Source organism: Xiphophorus maculatus, chromosome 22 (assembly GCF_002775205.1).
Source record: "Xiphophorus maculatus strain JP 163 A chromosome 22, X_maculatus-5.0-male, whole genome shotgun sequence".
In the NCBI taxonomy this organism is placed as follows: Eukaryota; Metazoa; Chordata; class Actinopteri; order Cyprinodontiformes; family Poeciliidae; genus Xiphophorus; species Xiphophorus maculatus.
In genome coordinates this window covers 7,975,703-8,003,592 of record NC_036464.1, presented here as the reverse complement: position 1 = coordinate 8,003,592, position 27,890 = coordinate 7,975,703, and the positions used below count along the sequence as shown (strand labels likewise).

The following is a 27,890-nucleotide window of genomic DNA, read 5'->3' as shown; positions in this document are numbered from 1 at the left end:
TTTCATTTTAAAACTTTCTGCATCACCTTGGTGTTGTCAAAGGCTAACAGCAACGTCCTGCCGTTGGTCAGAAATATCTCCACTGCGTTGTCTCTCAGCTGCCACCATCGCTTGTGCACTTCCTTGATTTCCTCGTACGTCCAAGAGAAAGACGGTGCCTCCGTCTCGCCCTGAAGGATCTATTCAAACGAAAAACGCGTTTAGATATGAGCGAGTCAGCGGAACATCAGTCCACTAACTCAGCCATTTACTTGGTTGTCGTGAGCATCAGCGGCGTTGTCCTCCACAAAGTACATCCCAGACTTTCCTGTGAGGAAGAGAAGAGTTAGATTCAGAGAACGTTTACTCTTTGTGTCTGTGCCTGCACTGCAAAACGACCAAATCATAGCAATTTTCTTTGTCTACTTTCTATTGCAGACATTTTAATACACTTGAAATAAGACAAAACCAACTTATAAATAACTTTTCACAAATGATTTTAATTTAATTTCTTATTTAACCATTTAAGGCCTAAATTTCAAATCTCTGCCTCATTATTTTTGCTTACTTTAATTGTATGCAGTTCTTTAAAAGTCCTGTGAGTAAATATATTTGCCCATTTATCCATAACAACTGGAACTTTCGATATCTAGCAAGTTATTTTCGTCTATTAAAGGATTGTTTCATCAGATTAATTTCACTTCCTGCTACGGCGGGAGTGAAATTACCGTAATAACCCGATATCGGCTGGAAAGCGCAACATCTCCTCTTTCAGAAACTGTTGGAATTGTTCAGATAGAGCAAAGTGTGGCGGAATTACGGTACTGCAAATTTGGCTGGATCGTCGCCGATCCATTCAGTCTGGAAGGGTTAATGGAAACAGAAATCTCAAAATTGTGTTTTTGGGACAAATATTTGTGCATATTTGCAAAGGAAATGCAGTTACTTAAAATAAGACATCTTTGCCATTTTATAAGTGAATAATCTGCCAGTGGACCTAGTACTTTTTCATCAATATCAAGGAATTATTGACTCTAAACGAACTCCTATACCTTGCTAAAAAGCATTTTGTAAATTAGTTTGGTTTTATTTCACATGTACTAAGATATTTGCACTGAAAACTGAACCAAAATTAGTTAGTAGTATTTTGTGTTTTTGCAGTGTGCAGCTGCTGTTAGCGACGGTCAGCATTTTACCCAGCAGCAACTCTCCCGCTGTCTCTCTGGACGGGGCGACGCTGGTGCATCGTCTGGTGAACCTGAGAACAGAAATACATTTCTTTAACACCTGAGATCAACGTAGCGTTTAGAAAATCAGTGAGCTTTACCTGATGGACTCGCTGGTGGCTTTGTCCTTAACAGTAGAGGAGAAGAAGGAGTGAGTTTTGTCCTCAAACAGGAAGGACAGAGGAGGCTTCACTGTTTCTGAACACAGGACAGAGATCAAATGTTTAAAAATATGATGCAGCAAAAGCTTTGGAAGAGGAACTTAATCAGAGTTTATTCACCCTCGGGTTTCCGTCTGTCTTTGAGCAGGTATTTGTTTGGTATGGTGAGGTAGCACCGCTGCAGCCGCCGCCGTTCCCGGTTTGGCCCTTCAGTGGGATCCAGCTGCCATGACGTCGGATAAGACGTCTGGTCGTACCAAACGGCGCTGAAACACAAAATAAACCCAGATTTTACTTCTTAGAAAGTCTGGAATACCACTGCAGTTTCTGCATATTTTCATTTCCAAACTGCAGATTTTTTCAGAATTAAATACTCAGACGTCCATTTCGTTGTTGGACAGTTTGTGACATCAAAATACGACTGTTTTAATTCATTTGGTCAATTTTTTTGCAGTATTTATTGATGTGCTATAAGCTTTGAAAGTAGGATTGAAAAATTATTAATTGATAACTAATTTAGGAATCGATTAAGACTTAAGAAAAAGCTAATTGCTGAAAGAACAACACATTCAGAGCAGCAGTTAAGCCAGAATTGTACAAATATATATATATATATATATATATATATATATATATATATATATATATATATATATATATATATATATATACATATATATATATTTGACATTTAAAATAAAAACAATCCTTTGTAAACCTGTTCTACCTAAAACCTCTCACGTAGCATAGTTTTTGTTTCAAATTATGCAAAATAAAACCTTCTATTAAGAACGTTTTGCTATGTAGAAGAGTACCTGGAGAGAAAACACTTATGCACAGGGAGAACCCAGAAAAACAAAAAACAGTTCAGTTTAATTAGTTTAAAATAAAACAATATATCTTGAACTAGACATCATGTTCAGTGTGAAAATTACTTAGCACAGTTAAGCAATAATTTTTTTCATAAGGTCACATTTTTACGTTGTGGAAAATTTTTATTCAATACATAATTACATTTTTTCTGTACTTCAGACTTTTTAAGACAACTAAAACTAATTTTAAAATGATATGATCATAAAATCAGCTCAGTTTTTGTAACCAGTATTTCTAAAGCAAATGAAGTTGTTTGTTCACCCACCGGTCGTGTGTGAGCTGCTGCACCAGCTCCTGCCAGTGGCGACTGGCGCTCAGGTCGGTCTTGTACAAACCCCTGATGTGCTGGATGACTTTCTTCCTCTCCATGCCTTGCCGTAGAGACACATTTTGGGTAATATCAGCCGCAATCTTGGAAATATCCTTGGATTTCCCATCAAGCCTCTGAATTAGGCTGAGCAGGAATAAGAGAGAATTAAAACTAATCATCCACCAAAATTTTTTTCTGTTTAAAGCTGCAATTTGTAACATTTATAAAAACGTATTTTTCAATAACCAATCAGAGCTCAGAGGAAGGTCTTAGCGGTGTCAATCATGCCCTTGTGTCTGCTGCTCCCTTACTCTCTGGTACGATACAGCTATCAGCAGAGCTAAGGCTAGTTAGCACTGATAATGGTTTTCCTGTAATGTTGAGTTGTTTTTCCTCCTCTAGCACATTTAGCAACAAGTTCACGAGGTTGATTGACAGCGCTAATACTTTCCTCCTTGTTCTGATTGGTTGTTTTTGACCGGGAGCGGTGCATTTCTTCAGATGGCAGTAGCAGGACAAGGAGGTGGTGAAGGAGATCAATCTTTTCACAGATTATTTGTCTCATGTTATACAGTCACAACATGGCGACAGTTTTAACAATTATGTGAAAAAATAAAATAAAATAAAAAATAAATTAAACAAGACTCCCAACTTACTTTTTCTGCGTGTTTGCCATTTTCTTTTCCCATGCAGCTTTGCTCGTCTTCTCTTCTGCTTCAAACTTCATCTTTTCCTGCATCAATAAAGCAGAATTTTTAAAATATTTCTGACTTATAACGATGAAATAGTGACGGTGATTTCCACCCTGGAAGCTCCCATCTTCTCCTTCACAATGACCTCTTTTACCTCCTTTATGGCCTTGAGCAGGTCATGTTTGTGCGGCGCGTTGAGTGGGATGCAGCGATGGCCACAAAGCTTCAGAGAGGTCATGAAGACACCCACGGCGCTTTGCTCCTCCTTCGTCAGCTCGTCTTTGTGATCGTGCAGCATCTCGAACAGGTACAGGCTTAATTTCGGCCCGTGCTGAGGGAAACAGAGTTTCAGGGTAAAATCCAATGTGAGCGGCTCAAAGGAATAATCAAGAAGAAGCGAGGGTTTCTTATTCACCTCTAGTCCTGGGCTCAGGCTCTCCTTGAGGATATCTATATGCTTGTGATCAAACACAAACTCAAGTGCCTCCTTTCTGTCCTGCAGTGGAAGTGAAGGGCTGAGCGTGTGCACCAGGAGGCGGCCTATCTGCACCCTGAAAGTGTCCCTGCAGGACCACAGGATCCGCCGCCACTGATGGTTTGGGGCTCCGCCACGACCGGTGCTGCCCTGCATCCGCACGACAAAAACAATTAGTAGACAGAAAATACAGAAGATCTCTGACACACAGAAAAAAATGGTCAGTGCTGGAAAAAGTGCTGGAACTCCATACTTAAAGGTGACTTATTAGATTTGCTTGAACAGACTAGGATAGGTTTGTGGGCTACACAAAACATTCATTACACTTTTTACACACAAAATTGCACTTAGACAATCAGATTTTAGTCTGCTAAGTCGCAGGTAAAAATGGCTGCAAACAGATGCGCCATTATGCAATCGTACATCTTTGAAAAGCAGAAGTAGAGCCTCCTGCACAACCAACAAGACTCCAACAAGTGGTTTCTGAATGGTAAGTCAACAACTAAACACCTGTGCTTTCCCGCAGCCATTGTACGGCAAATACAGCATTAAAACTAGCCGACCAAACGTGCTGGAGCTCTGCTTGGGTTGCTAAGTAACAATTGCGACTTAATAATCGGGATGTTTTTTGAAACGGCCCATTTTCCACACACTAAAAAACATGAACTTATTGGTAAAAAATGGACAGATGTTTTTTAAGCACTTGGGCTGCTTTTAGAAGCAGTAGAAACCCAAATAATAATAGTTCCTCTTTAAGTAAAAGTAGAAATAAACAGACTTATGAATGGAAAAAATGTCTTGTTACAAGTTTAATAATTTGCAGACGAAACTACAAATTTTTCAATGTTAAAGAATTATTTTTACTTAAAACAAGCTCCTATTTCTTTCTGAAAAGTTACTGTATGTTAGTTTTGTCACATTTCAAGTGTACCAATGTAACGCAGTAGAAACCAGACAAAAAATACTCAGTAAGATTTTGTGTTTTTGCAGTGTAACTAAAGCACAGATGCTTTAGTGAAAAATGTAACAAAATAAAGTTGTCATACCAGGCTGATTTTGATCCCGTCCATCATGAGCTTCAAGATGTCCTTCTGAAAACTCTTCTTGCTGGCATGTGGAAGGATAAAAGGAGTTGGAGAGTGCGGGACGGAGCACGACCCGCTTTCGTCGTGCGCTTGATCCCCCGGATCCGGCGTGAAGATGTGGTGGTCCGGAGAGTCCGGGATGTTCAGCAGGTCGAATAAATCCTCACTCACGTCTGAAACAAGGGAAACATTCAAACAGAAACCAGAATTATATGACAGACAGGGACAATTAGAGGGGATAACTCCAAGGATCAGACAAAGTTTACCGTAGTAGATCAGTCTGTTGACGGCCAGAACCACAAGCCTCTGCAGCCGTTGGACAAACTCAGTCTCGCTGGCACGGATCGGGTTTTCCTGGCTCATCCTCCTCTGCATCATCTGGTGGAGCTCATCGCTGGCGACGGAGCGCATTCGCATCAGGAGAGAGTCCGTCTGGGCCAGAGAGAACCGGCGCCGGCCTGCAGGGGGCAACGCTAACAATGAGCTCGGTTGGTTACAATAACCTCTAAAGAGTCTGACTAAAATATTCAGACATCTTGGATTTGTTCACATTTGGTCTCATTACAACCTAAAACATCCAATTTATTTTTTTATTTAGTTAAACGTGATAAACCAAAATAAAGTAACGCAAAAATAGTGAAGTGGAAGAAAAATTACATATTAAATTTTTCTTACAAATAAAAAGGTGGTTAAATCAGGGAGGTTGAATTAAAATGCCTGCCACACTTTTGAGATTTTTAATTGCACTTCACAATTATGCACTAGGTTGTGTTGTTGGTCTGCAACCGTTACAACTTAAAAGAAAAACTTTGCTCATATAATCGCAATTGTCGCATGACTTTTTGACAAAAAAACTTTTTTTTAAAAATATCTATTTTAGGAAATTTCTTCTCAATTTTAAAGAACCAATGTTTTATTTATATGTTTAGGATTTAAAATAAAATAATAAAAGAGAATGCCTTTTTTTGAAAAACACAGTTTACAATGTATGAAAAAACAGATCTAAAGATATATTTCTGGTAGTTTTAATGTAATTTTTTTGTGAAAATCTAATACATTTGTGGCAGAAAAATTCAAAATGGTTAAAAACCTACATTATTTGTTATATCCATATTTAAAACAGATATAAAAACAGTATAATAACTTTTGTAGCTAAAGCTATTAAGACTACATTGTGGAAAGTCCAAAGAGCCAAAGGTTGCAGACCAATGATCAGTTACATGAAATCCCAATTAAATAAATTGGATGTTTGTGCTTGCAACAAGAGAAAATGTAAAGAAAAAAAAAAAAACACATTTGAGGGTGTGAATACTTTTGCGAAGCACTGAATAAGTTTCCAGAGAAGGATCTTTCAAAGAGACGATGATTATACTGCAAAAACGCAAAATACTAGCAATTATTTTAGGTTTAGTTTCTAATGCAAATATCTCAGTATACTTGAAATAAGATAAACAAAAAGAAATATGGGTTTTTTAAGCCAATAATTCCTAACCATTTATGAAAAAGTACTAGTTATGAGTAAAATAATCTGACATTTTCCCCATATTAGAAGTTACAATTTGTGGAAAGTTGCATCCAAGTTATTTTGTGATATTTGCACAAGAAACTAAACCAAAAATTCAGTGTTTTTGCAGTGATGTTTATTGAAATGCTTGACACTGACTAATGTAAGCATTCGACTCGAAAGCACCAGCAGCAGCTGAGGATGCCGGGCAACGTTAAACCCTAAAGCGAGGGAAAGGATCTGAGTTCACGGCAAACACGGGAGAGATGCTGGACTGTCTCCACTGTGGACTGTGAATCCCAGCTACCTGCATCACAGTGGAGCATGTACGACGGCGTGCCGGTGGGGGAGGGGTAAGGGGAGTCCTGGGACAGGAAGCTGAAGGGGGAGGGCATTGGGATTTGGCCATAGGAGCAGTAGTGCTGTCTGGGGATGCGGGGGATAATGGAGTCTTTCATGGCAACGGAACCTTAAGAGCAGGACGACACGAGGATCAACACACCGACAGATGGAAAAAACCTTTAAAAACACGCATCAAGTCTGTAGCGTTCACCTGCTATGCTCTTACGCTTCTGATAGATGGCGTGATGCGGAGAGGTCGGCGTGTTAACAGCACTGCTCAGCTTCGAAGGCTCCTGGTTGGCCGTCGTCTTTATGAACTCGATGGCCGACTGGAGGACTCTAAACTGCAAGGCCACAGCCATTTCTGAAGAAACAGATTGAACATGCTTATTTTAAAAGGTTTACCACATGAGCTTTTAAAATACACCTTAATTTTATGACTTCAGAGTTCAAACGGTTATCAAATATACAAAAACGACAAAGAAAACCCTGTAAAACTTGAGATTATAGTTAAGGAGAGTACAACTACATTCAGTTTTAACATGAGTCTGAAACAATCAGATTAGTCGATTTTTGAAATAATAATCAACTAATTTAGTACTCGAGTATAGAGACTAAAAAGAAAGAACAACTCAGACCAGTAACTAACCCAAAACTGTACAAAAATAAAGACATTTAGCATTTAAGAGACAATAAAAAATCTATTTGTAAATATGTCTTACCCAAAACTCAAGTGGCATAGTTTTAAATTCTGTACAAAAATAAATGACTAAATCTTCTATTAGTTATCTTTGTAGAATCTTTGTCAAATCATTAATCTTCTTTTTAATGTTGGTGCTAAGTTGAGCAGAAAAGGCTGAACTTTTCACATTTTGATGTTAGAAGTGTTTTTCTTTGTTGCTATAAATGATTAAGTGTACACTAAATAATTGCTGTTTTTTTATTTTAGGCAGCAAAATGTTTGTTTTCCAAATTAAATAAGAGGAACTGAATTGTTTATGTGCATTTTTAATGTATTTCTAATATTTTCTACTAAAAAACTAAATGAAAAATCAGCAAAATGTCCCAATTTATTTATCTAATTATTGGATTAATTGTCAAAATAATAAAAAAGTCATTAGTTGCAAAAGTTAAAAATCTTATTTTAAAGGTAAAATTGACAGGAAAGAGATATTCCCAGACAGTCAATTTATCAGCAGCAAAATGAGATCTCTTTTCTACTTTTTCACTCTGAGGTTATTTTAGTTTCTTTCTGCAGCAGAACCCGGCCGCTCTGCTTCGTCCTCCACATCAGAACGCAGCAGATGAGAAGCCCGGCTTGCTGTCTGGATGTGTGCTGAATGCTAGAAATGCATCCCTCACCTTGGGTGCGCCTCATCTTGCTGGTTTGCATGAAGCCCAGCAGGGTAATGAGGTCTTCGATGATGCGGAAGTACTGGGACCCCGAGGAGCTGCAGGAGTGGATAGTCACAGCGACTAGCATCTGCTGGATGTCACACACCAGGAGCTTGTAATCATTCAGAGGGATACTACAGAATGGCGAGGTAGAAAGTGGAAACAAAAAGCACACAAAGTCACGCAACGCAGAGCAGCAGAAAGAGGATTAATGATTTAATGCTGTGTTACAACTTCTCGTCTGTTCTGGCTGCCTTACCCATTCTCCATGCCGTTCAGGGTAGAAAGAGTGTTGAAGAGCACGTAGAGCAGCCCGTGGTCCAGCAGGATGTCTGCCAGTTTGGGGCAGGCGTTGACAAGCTGCAGCAGCATACAAAGGATGTTGTGCACCAAGGAGTTCTCATAAAGGGAGTTCTCAATAAGACCCAACACCGGGATGATGCAGCGCCTTCTGAAAGGTGAGATATTTTCCATTTCCTCCAGGTCAAGACTGTGGAGAAGGAAACAAGGGAAAACAATAAGAGGCAGGATTCACAAACATACAACTCCAAAGAGAGTGATCAATGCACTCACTGTGGGGACTGAGTGGATAATCATGTTTCCAATATTATTTTTAAAGTGATGATTCCACACAAAAAAAAAACATTTTAAAAGCAAGAAAGTTGTTATTGATGTTATAATAAGAGACGTACTCAGCCGATATTAATTTCTGTATCCATGCCAATATTGAAAAATATTCTAGATCAGGCATCAGTGGCTAAAGCATAAGGGCAGATCTATGCTGTCTAATTCTATGCTTTATTATTTATTTTACATTATATTTAGAATTCCTAATCGCAAGAAAATCTGTTGCAGTTTATTTCTTATATATTTGGGCTGTTATACCCCTAATGACCTTGACTGAACAAATTAAAGCTGATTTTACATGTTTGACCAAGTTATTGGTGTATTTAAGGTAAGTTAAGGTAAGGTAATTTTATTAATATAGCATATTTTCAGCACCAATGCTGTTCAAAGTGCTTTACATGAATTAGAAGAAAATACAAACTGTACTATATTGGTGCAGAGTTATCAAATAAACTTGTAATTCAGTACATTTATGTTTGTATTTTAAAAAAAATATTGTTTTCAGTTATTTCAGCACTTTTTCTCCGTATTGGCCGATACTAAACCTCAGATAACAGTATCAGTATCGGAAGTGAAAAAAGTCGATCGGTGCTTCCATGGTTACAATCAACACAACCATCTTCTGTAGAAAACAGTCCTGGTTAGACAAGACAATGATTGAGGTATTTGATAGTAAAAAGAAATGTGTTTGGAGGAGCAAAGGTGACGCTTTTGAACTTAAACAAATGCTCCTACCAAGCAGGGTGGTGGTAGTATCATGCTAAGGGGTTCTGTTGACTCACTCTTCTTCTAGGCCCATGGGGCGCCCAAACAGCATCTCCAGAAAGCACTCCAGCAGCCCCTGGCTGCCCTGGTGGATGTACAGCTGGTTGGCCAGCAGTGAGAAGCCGTGGTTCTTCAGAAACTTCTCCTTCTGCTCTTTGAAAGCTCTGCTGAAATAGGCGTCTAGGAGCTGGAAGCAATAAAGAGAAAAAAATGTCTTTAAACTATGGCTATCAATGCCAACACCATATCACATGGGATTAATCTAAAAAGTTTAGATTAAACTCTCCCGCGGAGGCAGTGCGTTACACGGTTTTGTACTGCGGTCAACAATGTAGAGTCACAAAGATGAGCGAGGAGAGTCCCATTGATGTGGCTCAGTGGGAAATTTAAAATAAATAAATTTTAAAAAAGCGTTTGGATAATGATGAATTATCCTTCTTCTATGGCTGAACAATAAATCAATAACTATATATTGTGATGCACACATGATCAATATGAATAAACAAAACATCTGATAGAAAATGTAATATTCATTATATAGAATATTCATTGATTCAGATTGATGCTTTCATTTGAAATATTATGGATTATTACTGGATTATACTCCAGTTACCCCGCCACCGCCATTCAAGTTCTGATCCAGAACCAAACTGCATTCTGGGGATGTAGGCAGAGGAAAGACTTTAGCCGCTCAATCTCTCAAACTAAGCTAAACAAAGTTGGTGGCGGTAGGAGTCTCGCACTTTCTGAACCATTTGAAAGAAAGTTTCAAATGCAGTTTGTTCTTACATGTTTGATCTTGTTAACCTGTTGTTTTTGTCAGTTTCTTTATTATTTATTTTACATCGGCTGTTGTAGTCCTAATTGCCCTGACTGAACAAATTAAAGTTGGTTTCACATGTTTGACCAAAGTTGTAACGTTATTGGTGTATTTAAATGTGCTGTATTGGTGCAGACCTAACGAATATAAATCAGTACATTTATGTCCGTGTTTCAAAACAGAAACATTTTAACATTTTAGGACTGTTTTTCTGTATTGGATCGGTATTGGCTGATACCTAACCTCACTGCATCTGTTTCTGTAGCGGTAGTAGAAAAAAGATGATTGGTGCATCCCTGCTTTAAACCACAATAATCCAAACAACAGGAAGTAGATTTGGATCCACCTTCATGACGCCTTGCTGGATGAGCGGTGAGGGATGATTGACCAATACGATGAGAGCCTCTGGCTGGATCAGCTTATCCATGACCTCCTCCAGCATGAGGTCAGGCAGCAGCAGCAGGACGCCCCTTAGGAGATCATAGAGTCCGCAGCAGATCAGGACCAAGCAGTCCTCCGTACTGGACCTGAGAGATAAAACCTGTTATAGTACTGACTTTATTAAACAGGAGGGTTGTTTTTACTGTATTGACCTGTCATTAGCCTCTGCCTTGCTGTGCGTTCTGTCGGAGCCGGGCGAGTACGTGTAGCTTTCCCAGTCTTCAGGCATCGAAGCCCGGTCAGCTGCACTGGGCCAGCGGGCGACCGCCAGCGAACCATTAGGGAACGGGAAGGCCAGACCCAAACTGGTCAGGTTGCTGTGGCTCCTCTGGAAGGACTGGATGCCCTTCAGGCTGTCGGGGCGACGCGGCGCCTCCTCGCTGGCCCAGTCCTCTGATTCCACCCCCCCCACGCTGCCCTCCACCAGACTGTCTACTTCCACCGCCTCGTCCCGCTCCTCCTCCACGCTGATTGAAGGCGTCCGTGGCGCTCTGCCCTCCCCCGCGTCCTTGGAGTCGCAGATTGTCTTGGCGGACTCACAGCTGCTCAGGAGCTGCTCGTCGCCTCCGACCTTCTTGAGAGTCTCTGTGCTGCCGAGAGCCTGCTGGGAGGCCAGGGAGACGTCGTCACCCTCGGCCGCGTCACTCGAGCTGCCGTGGCCGACGCAAGGCATCACCAGAGGCGAGGAGTACGGAGACGGAGCCGCACTGGGAGGCCGTAAAGACTGATCATCACCTCCGTGTTCAGGCGAAGGAGCTAGAAGATGGCCTGGGAATGATACCAGTTCACCTGTTCAGGTTTGCTGTGCAAGACTTCAGTAAAAAGTTGTCAAATCTTCGCTCATGCATATTTCAACCCATCTCTTTTCCATACAATTTGGCTTTAATTTCTGTCATTCCTTCAGTGAGTTGTACAATGGAGTATTAGGATCAAGCTACAAGAATTTTTGTTTGTTCACAAAAATATAGTCATAATATATTTTAGTCATAATATTTGTAGAATAAAGATATTATTTTACCACAAGAATGTCCGAGAATTATGAGGTTAAAAAAGCAGTTTTAATGAGAAAAAAGTATGGTTAATTTTTCATGTTGGACTTCTCATAACATTTATCCGTCATTCTCCTAATATTATAACTTTATTCTTGCAATTATAAAAGAAAAATGTCTTAGACTGGCTCTTATATTTTGTTGTAGAGTTGACCTGATTTCCAAATCCAAGTGAACAGAAGCTGTAAAACACAACCGTCAAACAAGATGGCCGCCCTGCTCAGAGTGCCGACATCACTCTGAATGATGGAAACCCAGGGAGAGCCTTGGTGAACAAAATCCAGATTTTCCAAAAATTATATTTTCAAAACTAAAAATTTGATTAATCGGTAGAATCAATGTATTGCCCAGCTGTAGGACAAACTGATCATTTGTACTTATTGCTGTAGAGCAGTGTGGTGACCTGCACATGTACCTTCATGGGGGCCGTCAGCAAAAACAGTCGGGGAGAGAGACATGATGGAGCTGCTGGCAGACCTTCCTCCGCTGTTGGAGCGTCTCAAGTACATAATGGACTGCACCTTTTCCTGGTACAACTTTCCATCTGAGAAACATCAAGGAGAGCTCAGAGCTTTGAATCACTAAGGCTTTGATTTAAAGGGCCAGTATCATGTGTTTTATAGACATACAGTGCAATTTTACATCATTTCTTTCAATATTCTAGCAGTTATTTACAATTTGCAGTCAATTAAAAGATAGTTTCATCAGACTAAAATGAAGAAAAACATGCTTCCTGCAATGGCTGGAGTGAAATTACCATAATAATCCCATATTGGCTGGGAAGCGCAACGTCTCCTCTTTCAGAAACTGTTGGAATTTTTCAGACAGAGCAAAGTGCCGTGCAGTTACGGTGGCCGACATTCAGCCGAACAGAGTTAACCAATTTAGCAATGTTTTTAGCATTATATGAGACGTAGCTGATATAATGAGCTCAGTAAATGTTTCACCAGGTGGTTGCTAATTGCTGTTAGCTAGTCTGAAGGAGCTGAGTGAGAAAGTCACGGAGGAGTGCTGCTCCGTGAGGCAGAAGCTTAGAAACTGCAGCTCAGAAGAGGAGCTGCACCTAGAAGGCGGGGCTAGGTCCACTCAGGTGTTTTGCACAGCTGAATGGTTGCCATAGAGATTAAAGGATTTCTCAAGCATGCATGAAAGAATCAAAGCACTCCAGGTATGTTTTTGAGGAGGGAACAAGATTATAACATGATATAAAGCTCAAAAAAGTTAATTTTATGTGATACTGCCCCTTTAAAGGTGCTGCGTTCAGCTGGACCGCTTCCTTACCGATGTGCAGCGAGAAGTAGAAGCTGGATGGAGTGTGACAGACGTAGGTGTTGGTGGGCGGGTGAACGGCCAGTAGAAAGTTGCAGATGAGCTTCAGCAAATTCATGTCTGGAGGGGAGCCCAGCACTTCCTGGATGATTTTGATGAAGGACAAAGACACTTCCTGAGGGATGGACGTTAGATGGTCGTCCCGGTGCTCCTTAACAGAAACACATTCTTAGTAACAGCGAAAGAGAGGAAGTGGAGGCGACATTAGAGCTGCTTTATTCGGCAGGATTACCTGTAACACCTGGCAGGTGAGCAGGAAGCGATGCACAACTTCAGCGTTCAGGAACTGGCGAATGTTGTAGACCTGATGCGGGTGATGAATCCTGATGAGGATCTCTAAAGCGGCAAGTAGTGTTTCCCACACGCCACACTAACAAATAATAAAACAAGAATATTAGGTTACTTTTAAACACTATGTGATTTTATCATTAGGCACAATTTATCTGCATTTAACCCAAAACTTAGGGCTTATGATGAAGGCAAAAATCACCCTCCATCTTTATAAGTCTCGAATAGAAATATTTTAAATAAATAGTCAAAAAAAGGAGGAAATTCACCAGCTTTAAACACTGAATGTTGAATCTGAAATATTAAAAATTGTTCTGTGTTGTGCAAATATAAGCAGAGTTGGGTAGTAACAAGTTACATTTACTTAGTTTCACAAAAACAGATTGATGCAGAAGAACCAAAGACAGGAGGAAAAATCAATATATTTCCAATTAAATTATTGAAGACCTCATGACTCCATCTGAGCGGATGACATTTACACACCAAGCAGCCTTGTCAGGATTGATAAAAGTCTGATCTGTGACCAGCCTCACTGCAATGGTCATAAATCTTCAGTCCTTTAGGACTCTGGAAGCTTCAGGTAATAAAGGCTACAAGCATAAAGTCTTAAACGTTAGCAGAGTTGGGTAGTAAATTACATTTACCTCAGCTGCATTCTGCAGAAATGTATTTTTAAGGGTGTACTTTTTACTTTTACTTGAGTAATTTTTTTATGAAGCATCACTACTCTTATTTGAGTAAAATTTCTGGATATTCTACGCACGGTGAGTAACTTCACTGAATGAAGAACAATTGTGTTTTAACCAAAAATTCACCAGACACAGACACACACCTGCAGTTTTTGTTAAAGTTTCATAACGGAGCTAACAACCTTGAAAAGTGCAAAATGAAAATGTTGTGTCTCTCTTGAAAAGAGGTCTGCAACGTTTATATTCCAACAAGTCATTTCTATGCATTGTCTAGCTAAATAAATATCAATTATAACCACAAATGATGTATGAACTATAAAATAAGAATGACTTATAAGGTCTGACACGTCTACTTTTTATTTTTTATTTTTAAATAAAGAAAAGTATTGAACTTTTCACAAAGAAGATGCATTTTATTCAATGAGATGTTAATATTTGCAGAAATTTTTTTAAATAACAGCAAAATGGGTATACAAATAATGTTACTGGTACTTTAGTTTCAGAGTGGAAATTCAATGCAATTATTGCAACAAGTAGCTAAAACCTGAGTTTGTTATTCGATATACACAACAGGATGAACATTTTTTTTTTACAAACAAGAAAACATTACTTGTAGTTTTAGTGTAATATTGCAGGAAAAAAAAGAAAAATGGTTAAAAACCTGCAATTGTTGTTATATTTATTTTCAAAAACATTAGTTGGTTCATTATCACTTTTAGTCATAGTTATTAAGAGCCATTGTTGAAGGTCCAAAGAGCCAGTTGTGCAGGTTTCAGATCCCTGCTCTGGAATATAAATATTAATCAAGATCAGTTTTAGACTTTAGGCCAAAACTGATGTCTATGTGTGCGTTCACCTCAGCCATGGCCCAAATCTTCCAGTCCAGCAGGATGTCAGAAAGCAGCCTGATGTCCTGAACCACAGCCACAGACTCTGGGTCCAATCGAAACTGGCCGTCGTCCCCCAGGATGAGGACCGGTCCACTGCAACAGCCGTCCAGCAGAGTCTACAAAGACGGGACGCGTCAGTGTTCAGACTCATCGGGCACACACCGAAACAGATTGATGAAGAACCAAAGACAGGGAGAAAATCAATATATTTCCAATTAAATTATTGAAGACCTCATGACTCCATCGGAATGGATGACATTTACACACCGAGCAGCCTTGTCAGGATTGATAAAAGTCTGATCTGTGACCAGCCTCACTGGAGTGGTCGTAAATCTTCAGTCCTTTAGGACTCTGGAAGACTCAAGTAATAAAGGATACAAGTGTAAAGTATTTTTACTACATTGTACTTTTAACTTTTATTTGAATAATTTTATTATGAAGTCTCGCTACCCTTCCTTAAATAAGCTTACTGCAAGGTTGTTTTAATAAAAAATTGACCAGATAAAAACCCATACCTGCAGTTTTTGTTAAAGTTTCATACTGAAAGAAATTGATTTTTAAAAAATGTTTCTTTTGCCTGATTTTGCTATTCTTTGATTATGTTACATATATGAATCATTCTGGTTTTTAAAATACCAAAATCTCCACATAACTTTATATTTTAGTACATCTGAAAATATAATTTTTAAACATTAAATGATTGATTATCTGATCAGTTACTCAGTATTTGATTTGCCTTTTTATCAAATACTTGAGTAATTTTTTTTTACTTGAGTTAAAATATGTTTCAGTACTTTACCCTCCTCTGCCCACTACTAATTAAACCGTATGATGAGACTGAAGGGTTGCAACAAAAGATATCAAGGAGATTTAATTTACAGCTTGAACAGAATAACAAAAAATGGTGAGAATAAATCATAACAGTAGCGCAGCATGTTTCCTTTCAAATTGTAATAATTACGAGAACGTGGCATCGCTAATCAAAATACAATAAAGGATGTGAGGATTTGTAAACCCTAAAGAGAGACATGCAATCAGAGGAGCTGCAGACGTCAGTGTCTCATCAAACCAGACGGAGTCGGTTTCAGCGCGGCTCTATTACACACACAGCCAGAGGGTCAAGTAACAGTGGGGTCACTGACACCAGCTCAGAGAGAAACCGGTCTGTCGCACTGGATCAGATTTACAAAAAAAACAAAAAACAAAAAAGAGATGCAGCATAAAGGATCAGGAACAGCAAGGGGTTCAAGGTGTGACTCACTTTCAGCATATGATATCCTACGATGCATTTGGACTTGATGAGGACCTGATGGATCATGGAGTAACCATGGTAACAGTCCATTTCATGGATGCGGTGTTGGTTGTGCTTGCAGAGAGACAGTAGCACTCGCAGGGCCAGAGCCTGGGTATTCTCGCAGTCACTCAGCTCCACCGTCTGGACGATGCAAAACCCAGAGACAAGGGAGAGGAAAAAAACAAAAAGAAAAAAATCCAGGTCACATTAGACTTTGAACAAAAAGGACGCACAAAAATATAACAAGCTAAAACACCGACAATGTTTTCACACTATAAAAGTAGCAAACTGGGATGACGTATTCAAATTGTCAGAATGAAATGAATATCCAGCTGCCCTGCAATGTTGATGCAACATACATTTAAAGCAGAAAATGTATTTTGATACAATATTTCTGTCATCCTAATTCAAATTATTTGTTTATTTTGTTCAATAACCATGCAAAACAATAAATAGGCAGAACAAATACATAATGGCAGCATTGTTCAAACTTTTTGAAAAACAAAATCGTCAAGTTAAAATTAAAATACTAAATAATTTAATTGTGAATTATTTTACCTTTACCTTCTCAGCAATAACAATACATGGAACATGTTTGTTTTTTTTTACTTTTTGGGTGAAATGTTAACCTATTTTGTTGGTCTGAAAAATATTTTTAAGACTATTCTCCCATGAAATAAATGAAAACTTTTAAAATACAACAAAAGTTACTTTGAAAATCATTTCTGGGGATGTGCTGTGGTGGCGCAGGGGTTAAGCACAACCCACATAAGGAGGCCTTGGTCCTCGACGTGGCTGTCGCAGGTTCGATTCCCGGCCTGGTGACCTTTGCCGCATGTCTTCCCCCTTCTCTCATTACCCACTTTCCTGTCAGTTAACTATCAAATAAAGGCCACTAGAGCCAATAAAAACCTTTAAAAAAAAAAAAAAAAAAAAGAAAATCATTTCTGTATTTAGCCATATTTACTGAGTGGGTGTTACATACTATGATATTAAAACAAACACAAAAATACTTTGTGTTATAATAATAATAATCAATTATATTTATAATGCCCTTTACATCTCATTCACACACTGATGATGAAGCTACTGTTTAGTAGCCACAGCTGCCCTGGGGACTCTGACAGAAGCAAGGCTGCATTTTTTCATAACAGTGTCAATAATCTGCACCATCCGTTGAAAAGCCAATTTTGTTCCATTCTTGAACCGCAAAAGTCCCCAAAAATCCCTTTTGACACCAGTGATGAATGGTTAATAATAGAATTCTTAATTTAAAACACATTAAATTATTAATTTGTGTATTTGCATGTATATAAATTAGATGCTCTACCTGTGCAAAAAGGAAGACAAAGTTTCCCGTCCCTCCGATCTTATGCAGGACGGTCTGCAGGCCGTGGGTTTCGACGGGAAGCAGAGATCTAAATACGTTTGCATCCAGTGAGATGCTCTGCACCTCTTTGGAGCTGAAGGGCCGCTGGGTGACGACTGTCTTGGCCTGACCTTTCAGCCTGATCACAGGCTCGTATATGGTGTAGATTCTTGGACTGCTGGGGGTGTAAACTATCGCCAAGCTCTCCTGTAAAGAAACAGAAAATGCCATCATAATTATCTCTTCTGTTTGGGGTAACTTCTGATATTTGATCTGCTTTGTATTAGTTAAGATCCCAACTACAAAGTCAGCTATGGGAGCTTTTACACTTGCCATTACAATCTGCACAGCTATTAACTAATCTATTAATATTTAATGTTCAGTCTCACTTCAATAGCTGCAGCGTAACTGTAATAATTTTTTCCATGTGGGTGAAAATTATTTCCTGCCGTGTGTTTTTACTGATCTCAGAATATCAAAAGGAAACATTTCACTAGCACTTCTTAAAAAAAAAAAAGATGATTTTACATCTGGCATGAATAAAAGTGACAGCATTGAACACACTATGCATCACCAAATGTTTTACTTACAACCAGTGCTGTTGTGTCAATGTCCTTGTTCTTCATCAGGATCTCTCTGACGTGTTCACACTTGAGGCCTTCCAGAGATACGAACTTGGAGATTGAGCCACTCGACTTGCCGTATTTGCAGGGCATGATTGACGTGAGGTCTGGTCCACTGGAGTAGAGGAAGAAGGCCTCCTCAGATCCTATCCTCGACCCTGACACAGGCAAGTACACGACAAAAAGAGTGAATCTTTATCTCTGTTTTGGGAAATCAGGTGCACCTTATGTTTTTAAGATCTTGCTTATTATTTTTCTCACGAAGAAAGTGCTTCCCAAACTAAATTCAATCAATGCTGGAGAGGTAGAGTTTGCATAAAAACATCAGTTTTTAGGCGACTTCAGTCTCGTTCTTTAATGTGAATCCTTTGTCAGGATATAGCAGATTGGCTCTACCACTAGAGAGCAGCAGTGAGGTCTGACTTTAAAGTGATGAAGTTTAAAGAGTTTATGAATTAGGACATAAACTAACATGGGTATATAATTTCATTGAGATATGACACCTTAATGTCAAATTACAACCACAAACTTTTATGTATTTTCTTGGGATTGTTTTTGGTGGATCAACCCAAAATAGTGTATAATTGTGATGAAGTGAGGGTCCCTTTACTCTGGTATGTCGAAATAAAACCCAGTGCAACCTTGAATGTCAACCCGTGTTTAATTTAATCTCAGTGTTAATCCAGCTGAGCAGTTAACAGTGTAAAGATGGTGAGGAAAAAAACCTTCTGAAGTTTCCAGTGAAGGGCCGAGAGTTGATAACTCAGTGTTGATATTCTTATAGAGCTCAATCCCTGATAGAGGGAAGGCGCTGTAAATATAACAGGAGTCCTACCATTAAAGAGAAGCACAGTGCCCATGCTCCAGCATCCCGCCTCCTTCCCCAGCTCCTCTGACGAAACCGTGCAATGGCCCAACATGCAGAAAGTTTTGTTGCTGTCAGATGATAAACTGGACTTGCGAGGGAGAGTGTAGTCCAGAGAAACCTCACATTTCCTTAATAAACAAATAAAAAAGCAATTTTAATACTTAGTAAGTGACAGAAGTATGGCTACAACTAACAATTACTTTAGTAATCCATTATTTTAATGATTAATTGGATTAAAAAAAATTGAAATCCGGCATCACTTAAGTCTGTTTTATGTAATATTAGAAATATTAATCAATTCCTAAATCAGTTGATCATTATTTCAATAATCACCAGGATTAATCTGATTGATTGTTTAGCTAAAACACTGCATATTTCCAACAGGTTTTCTTACCAGATGCCACAAACCCACACGACAACACGGCCGTGAATGTTCTTCTTGCCCTCTGGCTGCTGGCTGTACGTGAGGCTGAGGTGCTGCCACTGCCCTCGTCTGAACAATCCCTCACCCGACTCGGCCTGCGCCAACAGCCCAGCTTTTATGTCGTCGTTCGGGTCTATGCAAATCCTGAGAGAGCAAAGAATGACAATGCACGAAAGTTCAGATCCTAGCAACAGCACACCTTAGAAATAGCAGCCTGTATGGAGATACCAGTGGAGATATAATAAATCACTACAATGGCAAGAATTTGGATGGAAAAACCTCATAAGATAAAACGTAAAACATTATGTTCTTTGGTACTGTCCAATCATTAAAGATTAATGGAAGGAGATAAGTACTGGTAATACCTCAGTATTACTATTTTCAAGAGACAAAGCTTATGTATTTTGGTAATATATGAGTTTATAAAAGAAACAAATATCTAATATCTATTAAGAGCAAGTAACATAAAAATGGCTATCATAGGACAAACAAACCTTATATCACTGAAGGTGACTTATTATGCTTCCTTGAACAGGTTAGAAACATTTATGCCCTATACAAAACATGTTCATAAAATGTTTTGCACAAAATCATTCTTGTATAATTAGATTTTAGTCTGGTCAGTTCTGCTTATCTTGAACTCCTTTCAGCTGCTTTAGGGCCTATTGTCACTTTAAATCGAAATTAGCTGCTGCTGGCCACGCCCCCCAAACTCAACGTTTACATTCAAACAGCATTAGTAGAGCCTCTTGCGCAACCAACAAGAATGTAGCAGGTGGCTTCTGGATGATAAATTAACAATAAAACTCTTGTCCTTTTCAGCAGCCATTGTACAGTGCATACAGTAGTAAAACCAGCTGACCAAACGTTCTGGAACTCTGCTTTGGTTGTTAGGTGATGAGCGGAACTCTGCTGGAGTTGCTAGGTAACGGGCAGTGCCTGCTGATTTTCTGATTAGCTAATTTTCCAGACACCACAAAACATGAAGTTATTGTCAAAAAACAGCTGGATGGTTTTCTTTAAGCACGTTGGCTGTTTTTATAGGCAGTAGAGGCCCAAATACCAGCATTAAAGTTGGCATTGTGATATATTGTCTTTGAATTTTACTCACTTGGGAATCAATAACGATAAAAAGTAGAAATAGCAACTTATTCTGCACATAAAGCCTTCATCCTCACCTGAAGGTGAGAGAGCCTTTGGAGAAGTCTGCCCACACTTGAAGCATCAGCGCCTTGGAACCCATGGAGAGAACATGAACGAGGTTTTCTTCTGTTGACTTTGCTCCAGTCTGAAGTGAAGCATGATGGATCTCAGATGCAGGACGGACACTTTCTTCTGGTAAATGAAGCAAATCTTATAAACTGTCCATCTTTCAAGTAGATCAAGCATTAAAGAATCCCAACCTTTGTCGTCGCTCTTCTCCTCCAGCTCCGTCACCCTCAGCCACAAAGAGGCACTGAAACCGGGGGCCATGTGGGGCCAGCAGTTCTGCCCCACGAGAGGTAGGTGGAGAGGGGCTGTGTGCCAGGGTGAGGACCAGAGGTGGCTCGGTCGGTGCTCTGGTTCCCCCTCCCGGCGACCAGGAGAAAGTTTCCCCTTCCAGAGCAGGCTGACGGCTTTGCCTCCGGCAGCGCCGCTCTGCCTGGAGCCAGGAGATGAGCCTCCGGGTGTTGAAACCCCGTGGAGTATTGGAAACGTCAGGAAGTGAAGAGGCTCCATCTTCATGTTGGCTTCGACAATTTGTAGGATACCCTTCAGTAAAATAGCCTGTAAACAAAGAAAATTAAAAGGTTGGGATAAGAGCACACAAACATCTCAGATTTGACCTTTTATCTTTATTAGCTTCTTTGCTCCAGGCCACTTTAAACAGCAAATGCCAGACTCTTAGGTCTTGCTAAAATAAGCTCCTATTTCCCACAGGCGACACCCAGGCATCTCTGAATATTAATATTTTTGTAACTTTAAGCGTTGTTACACCCAAAAAAGATTTCATCTTTTGCTTGTTGTTATTTGTCACCTGGAACCTGTCATTTCAGTAGAATAATACAATAATCGAGGGTGCTAAAAAAAATTGATTTTACGTAATAAAATACTCTCCATTTAAAAATACAAGAATCCATGCTTTAATCATCTCCACACAGTGACATAGTTTTTATGCCTCTGATTGGATGTTCTGTCCTTCGTGATGGCTCTTCAACCAGAAAGGAGTTTGAGCCAAGCTCTGAGTAACAAGAACCAGCAAAAGCAACAAGAAAAGCCATTCTCAACAGGGTTAGAGTCAATACTGATAACCCTCTCAGATTTGATATTAATAAATGTTTGTTTTGTGTGTTTATATGCTGTGTTTGGCTGTGCAAGTCTCTTACATTCAACCATGTTGGACCTTAAGTCCAACATTGTTCCCCAAAAAAACCTCCCACAAGCTTCCAAAACATTCCCCCTTTTTTTTCACCCCCTTATGTTAACATATGTATTCAAACTCTAAGTTAGGTCATAAAATCTCTGTCCTCTGAATCCTGATAGATAAACCCTTAATAAGTCCCAACATTTAATTTTGTATTCATAAAACTTGTTCAGAAGTAGTGTGCAGAGAACAGGCAGTATAGTAGTTTAGCATCATTGGTTACTACATTTTAGCTCGAATAAACATATTTTCATTTTTTAAATAATTTATTTTTCTTGTAGCATATGCACCATTACATCAGATACATTTCCTACTCTGTGAACTTGTTTACTGGTAAAGGCAATAAAGTGATTTTGATTTAATTGTTCATTAGCTGTTGTTTTTTTTTTTTTTTAAATTAATGATTAAAAGTGTGTTAGTAATAATCTTAAAACCTTCTAATTTTTTTAAATATGTGAGGTTTTTTTTTTAAAATGGGTAAAAAGATTAATCATTCAGATTAATTTTCGGTTTATAAACCTCCGTTTGGCGTAGCTTAATAATGAAAGAAGCACTGAGAATATTTCCTGGTTGGTAAAAATAAACGTTTCACTTAAACTGAGGCTATGAACAGCTCTCTCCTGCAATCTTCCAACCAAACATACTTGTGCTAATAAGATGCAGTGTCACATCTCTTCCGCACACTTTGGTGTTAACTGTGTGTGATGTGAAGAGGGCTCCAGGGCTTAGTATGTGTTGATGAATTTCAAAGAACCATGAAGTGCGAAGGCAGTAACAGGAAGCGAGTCTTACGCAGAAACTCTAGTTTATATTAATAAACCGAACTTGCAGACTGTGATCACAAGCTGACTGCATGTAAGCAAACAGTACAGTGCTGAGTGACGGAGCGGTATTTACTGTAGGTGGGGTTTTCTCCAGGAAGAGGCGGATCAATAGGGCCAGCTCCTCTACCGTAATGCGCTGGCTCACCATGGCAACCAGCAGTTCCACCAGCACCATCTGGCAATCTAAACACCAGCAATAAAGAACAGGAATATATAAACAGTTTCAATTCAATCTACCAAGACAAGAACACTTAATCGTGTCAGTTTTATTGTCAAACTTGACTTGCAAAAGTATTTACACCTCTAAGTTTTTCACATCATGTCCGGCTGCAACCACAAACTTCTGTATATTTTATTGCTGTTTCATGTGATAGACCAACACAGTGTAGAACCTTACTATAAAGTAGAAGGACACAGACAGATGGTTCTCACTTTGTTTAAACGAATAAAGATTTGAAAAGTGAGGCAGGAAATACAGCTGTGGAAACAATTAGGAGTTTTCACAGCTGAACCTCATTGAAAACCTCCTGGTTATTCCACCAAATATTGATTTCTGAGTTAAAACATTTGTATTGTTGTTTCTAAATTAATATAAACTTCTTTGCATTATTTGAGGCCTGAAACCACTGCATCTTTTCGTTATTTTGACCATGTCTCATTTTCTGCAAATAGATAAATTTCGGAGACATGGTTTCAGTAGTTCATAGAATAAAAGAACAATGTTCATCTTATTCAAACATATACCTATAAAAAGTAAAATCAGAAAAACTGATCATTTTATGTGGTCTCTTAATTTTTTCCAGAGCTGTACATTTATCCGTCTTCATCAGTATTTTTTAGAATCACAATTTGCTCCAGGTCTTTAGGGCTTTGCATATATTTTTTGATCACTTTTTGACTTTTGTTTTCTGCAAAATATCTCAAACTCAGCTAGATTGAGTTTGAGCACTTATCAAACGTGTATCAAGCACTTATACACGTTTGATAAGTAAGTGCTTGATAAGTGGTTGATACACATATCAAGCACTTACCAACGCAAGTTTTCATGCCTTTCCAGCAGCACAGTTTGGAGATAGAAACAATATATCCAACTAAAACTAGGTCATTCTCTAGTGATGTGTCAAAGTAAGAATACTTTTGCAATGGCTGGTTATTAAGGAGAAATAACAGACACTGAAGTAAATCTTAAATAAACAATTAGAAATTGCAAAATAAGTCCAACTCTACTTATTTTGGGTACAGATTTAGCCAAGTATCTAAGCAAAATATTATGCTTGAACTCTGGGGGTGAAGTTAAAACGTCATGTCTGTAAAAATATGAACTTCTAGACATGCTTCACAAAATGTTCTGCTGGATAAAATAAATGACATACCTTTAAAGGAGAGGTCTGTTTGACTGAGGATGTTGTGAAAGCTACAAAGGATGGTTTTGACTCCTCCCTGTGAGAAACCAAAGTGAAGGGTTACGTCAAACCTGCAAGACGGTGAACACCAACACAAAGAGAAAGAGGTATTCAGTCTGACCTGGTCGTAGAGCAAGGTGGCGTTGCGGCGGTTGGCATGCACGGCGCCCAGCAGGCTGTGAAACACGTGACCGAGAACCTCCAGGTCTGGCGAGCCAGAGGCAAGAAGCCGCAACTCCATGGTGCATATCTCAGGGAACAGCAGCACGCCGCGCTCCGGCCCATCCTCCGCCGCTGCCGCAAACTCATTCAACACTGCAGGCTCCACCTTCCCTACTGAGAAAATGTCCAGTCAGCAGGGTAAGATAAAAAAAAATAAAAAAAACACAATCCAAAAGATTATTAATTGGCCCTACAGACTAGCTGACACCATTAACACGAATAGCCTCCAGACTCCATCCTTTCCCAACCACTGATGTTGGAGGAATCTCATGGAAATGAATTAGCCGGAGGTCTGCGTTCAGCCTTGGAGCAGTCTGGGTTTCCCCTCATGATTTACAGGATTGCAGCCCTGCAGCCTCTCACACGGTGACTGGAACCTCCTTTTATTAATGAAGCTGCTTGTTCCCCTGCGCGCATCTGCTCTGCTAGCACAAAAACACATAAATACTGTCTTCTGTATATTTACAGTAAGGTCTAACAGTTTTCCCTGAAGAATGTATAAAGTAGAGAGTAACGCTTGTGACGTATTGGAATGTAAACAACACAAAATTTCTCTGCTCAGAGCAGAAAATTTAAGACAGTAAAGCTTTTTTCTAGATATTCATGATGCTTACATGTAATGTTACAAACTAGGCCTGCGAAATATGGCTAAAAAATAGAACTTAAGATTTTTTTGTATCATATCCAATTTTAATAAATTTTTTCTCACTTTTTTTTCTAAAATAAGAAATAAATTACATAAAATATTTTCAAAATGTGGCTTTTGCTTCAGTCATCCCTTCTGTGAGTTGGATGATGTCATGTTAATGCCAGATTATGAGAATTTCTGATTATTTATGAGAATGTAGTCATAATATTAGCAGAATAAAGATGAACTTTTATAAGAAGAATGTTTGAAAATGAGGAAAAATGCTTCAATATAACAGATTTGACGTGACCAGTTCATTTTGTTAATTCTTCGAAGTAAACAGTAGTTTGAACAATTGTTTCAATCTCCTGCTACAGATAATTTGAAGTTGATGTGTTAAGTATTTCTATTAAATGTTAAGTATTATCTGTGAAACTTCTACTAAAGTACAACTTCACAAGACACTCATCATGTATCATTTTATTTTTTTGCTTTTTTTTGTGTTGGAGTTCCCATAAAATGTATTATTCTAACATTACAAGATATATTTTTATGGTAATATCACAACTTTTTATTTATATTATTTTTGACCCTATTGCTGTGTGAATATTATGACTTTTTTCTCTGAAAATGTAGCCTGGCCCTAATATTTTTTGCAGACCTGAATTCAAAGTCCAAATAGATAGAACCTGTAAAACATTACTGCCAAACAAGATGGCCGCCGTGGTCGTGCTGACATCACTGAACTATGGAACATAAATACTTAAGTACACTGGTGGAAAAAAAAAATCCCAACTTCCAAAAATGTTATTTTCAAAAACGGAGAATTTGATTAATTGTTCAATTTAAAACAGAATATAAAAAAACACCAAAAAGACAAACTAAGTTGTGAAAAACATATTTTTGTCAGCAGTTTAACCCAAACCCCTGAAGGTCTGACACTGTTTTTTAAGAACCGTGTCATTAAAATTAAATGACGTTTACATTCTGATAAAATGCCCAATAAAGGTCACACCATTACTGCTGGAGTAACAGTGACAGACGAGTAAATATCATATCCTAACACGTCTGTCACCTGCACGCTCTTTAATCAAAACGCCTCATTCTCTGTCCATTTCCATGTGTATTTTTCTTTTTCCTTGTTCAGAGATACTGGTTACACTGGGTAAGTTATTGGTGCTTTCTAGTGAGGTTGTGTAAAAAAAAATGCTGCACAACACTTTGCAGCACAAAAGAAGTCAAGAAAAGAAAAGATTAAATGCATTTATGCCGCAAACAGAGAATTTGTTGGAACTCCTATTAAAAAAATGCCTAAAAAGCCTTTAAGTAAATATTTTCAAAATCAGGTCTAATCAGCAGCTATGAAATGTCTGACAAAGTCAAAAAACAAAAATCTCCTAAGTTAAAATTTCAAAAATAATTAAAAAATTCAACAGCTGATGAGAAAAAGATGTTTTGAGTGACAGTAAATTTAGTCTACGCTCAGTATGTGAAGCAAAAGTACTTCAATAAGTGTGAATGTCTCATTAAGAGAAAAAGGCTCCTTACAAACTTGAAAGATTTTGAAGAATCTCAGACGTCAGTCATGGTTTTTCTAGAGAGCGAGCCGCTTTGATCTCACATCCAAAGACACACATCAGTGTAAATCATTTAAGAGTTGTTTTGAAAGCCTGCAGTTGGAACTAAAACACACAAAATAAGTATAAATGAAGTTGACCTTAATTCTTCTGTTGCACTGCTGAATGTGTTTGGTCTGTGCCTCAAGTTTTTTTTTTTTTTTTTGGTTTTAAAAACAGTTTTTCTTAAATTATTGAATAATCTTATGAAAACAAATGTAAGAAAATGGCTCTAGGTATATGAGAGATTGATGATTAGCACAATACAGTTTAAGCTGAAAGGTGAATTCAACACGTTGGAAAGCAATAATGAGTATTTTGACACATATTTTTTAAATTTATATAAAACTACAAAGACGTGTGTAATGTCGTCTTTACACATTAGACGTTGAATAATAATTCATTTACACATTCTATAAGGCACATCAATGTATGTGCCTTATTTAAAAATAAATATAAAAAAGAAAACAAATGTAAGAGAAAGACGCCAAAAAATAATATGAAGCAGAAACTCATAAATTTGACACGAAATAAATTATAGATGTTAAAGCCAATGGCCACAGTTATCACTATTTTGCACAATATATGTTTTTTATGTAAAGTAGAAAAAGATACATTGATTGAAAAAACAATGCATCTGATTGTAGTTAGTCTGACTAAAGGTCAAAAAAGGGACCATTTTCAAAACCAGATGAATATTTTACAGAGACAGTCATTTCATAGACAGAACCGTTCAAAACGTGATAATTCATTAGTTAGAGCTGATGGGTTTTTCTTTCTCATTCTTCAAAATTAAAACGCTCTCTATTTTAGGTGATGCAATTGTTTTTCCATGAAGCCAGCGCCTCCATCAGATTGGAACCTCAAGTCACAAGATGCAGCTTATGAGGCCAAAGCATCTCGCTGCCAGCCAGTTGTAAAACTTATCACAATGAGTCCTTTCTGAGGAGATTAAAGTAAGAAAACCAGTGTAATCAGGCCAATTCGTTAACCTGCATCGGGCTCAGGGCTGCTTTCTGCTTTGTCATCCATACGCAATAAAAATATCAACTTCTTCTTGCTAAATATCCTCCATAGGAGGATGTATCTCTGTCACACGACAGAACGGGTCGAAAGTAAAAAAAAAAAAGAAAGAAAAAAAAGTCCAGAACCATTCAGTTTTGAGTTGATTAGAGTTAGAAATGAGGTTTTCCCGAGGCAAGTTTTCAGCAGGGTCAGAGGTTGAGACCAGCACATGACCTCTTAGTCAAGCCAGATAAGTCTGCTGACATTTCT

General features: G+C 38.5%; 1 protein-coding gene across 7 annotated transcripts in view; it reads right to left on the bottom strand.

The window, feature by feature from the left end:
* Positions 1–27,890, bottom strand: part of lyst (lysosomal trafficking regulator) — a 77,888-nt gene that overhangs the window by 12,925 nt on the left and 37,073 nt on the right. For 3 of the 7 annotated variants that reach the window (XM_023327451.1, XM_014469251.2, XM_023327456.1), the window contains 31 exons: positions 24,271–24,485; positions 24,120–24,186; positions 22,820–22,929; positions 20,922–21,285; positions 20,697–20,853; positions 19,489–19,662; positions 19,062–19,222; positions 18,194–18,384; positions 17,565–17,810; positions 16,202–16,375; positions 14,907–15,056; positions 13,306–13,443; positions 13,026–13,224; positions 12,160–12,288; positions 10,848–11,463; positions 10,601–10,781; positions 9,452–9,621; positions 8,302–8,532; positions 8,010–8,176; positions 6,859–7,011; positions 5,068–5,259; positions 4,763–4,974; positions 3,657–3,866; positions 3,396–3,572; positions 3,206–3,282; positions 2,505–2,693; positions 1,487–1,632; positions 1,307–1,403; positions 1,176–1,237; positions 252–307; positions 27–179 (listed from right to left, as the gene is read on the bottom strand). In XM_023327451.1, coding sequence (XP_023183219.1) covers positions 27–179; positions 252–307; positions 1,176–1,237; positions 1,307–1,403; positions 1,487–1,632; positions 2,505–2,693; positions 3,206–3,282; positions 3,396–3,572; positions 3,657–3,866; positions 4,763–4,974; positions 5,068–5,259; positions 6,859–7,011; positions 8,010–8,176; positions 8,302–8,532; positions 9,452–9,621; positions 10,601–10,781; positions 10,848–11,463; positions 12,160–12,288; positions 13,026–13,224; positions 13,306–13,443; positions 14,907–15,056; positions 16,202–16,375; positions 17,565–17,810; positions 18,194–18,384; positions 19,062–19,222; positions 19,489–19,662; positions 20,697–20,853; positions 20,922–21,285; positions 22,820–22,929; positions 24,120–24,186; positions 24,271–24,485 — 5,564 coding nt within the window. The remainder of the gene's footprint in view (positions 1–26; positions 180–251; positions 308–1,175; positions 1,238–1,306; positions 1,404–1,486; positions 1,633–2,504; positions 2,694–3,205; positions 3,283–3,395; positions 3,573–3,656; positions 3,867–4,762; positions 4,975–5,067; positions 5,260–6,858; positions 7,012–8,009; positions 8,177–8,301; positions 8,533–9,451; positions 9,622–10,600; positions 10,782–10,847; positions 11,464–12,159; positions 12,289–13,025; positions 13,225–13,305; positions 13,444–14,906; positions 15,057–16,201; positions 16,376–17,564; positions 17,811–18,193; positions 18,385–19,061; positions 19,223–19,488; positions 19,663–20,696; positions 20,854–20,921; positions 21,286–22,819; positions 22,930–24,119; positions 24,187–24,270; positions 24,486–27,890) is intronic. The other 4 variants (XM_023327455.1, XM_023327453.1, XM_023327454.1 and 1 more) reach the window with 4 other exon arrangements.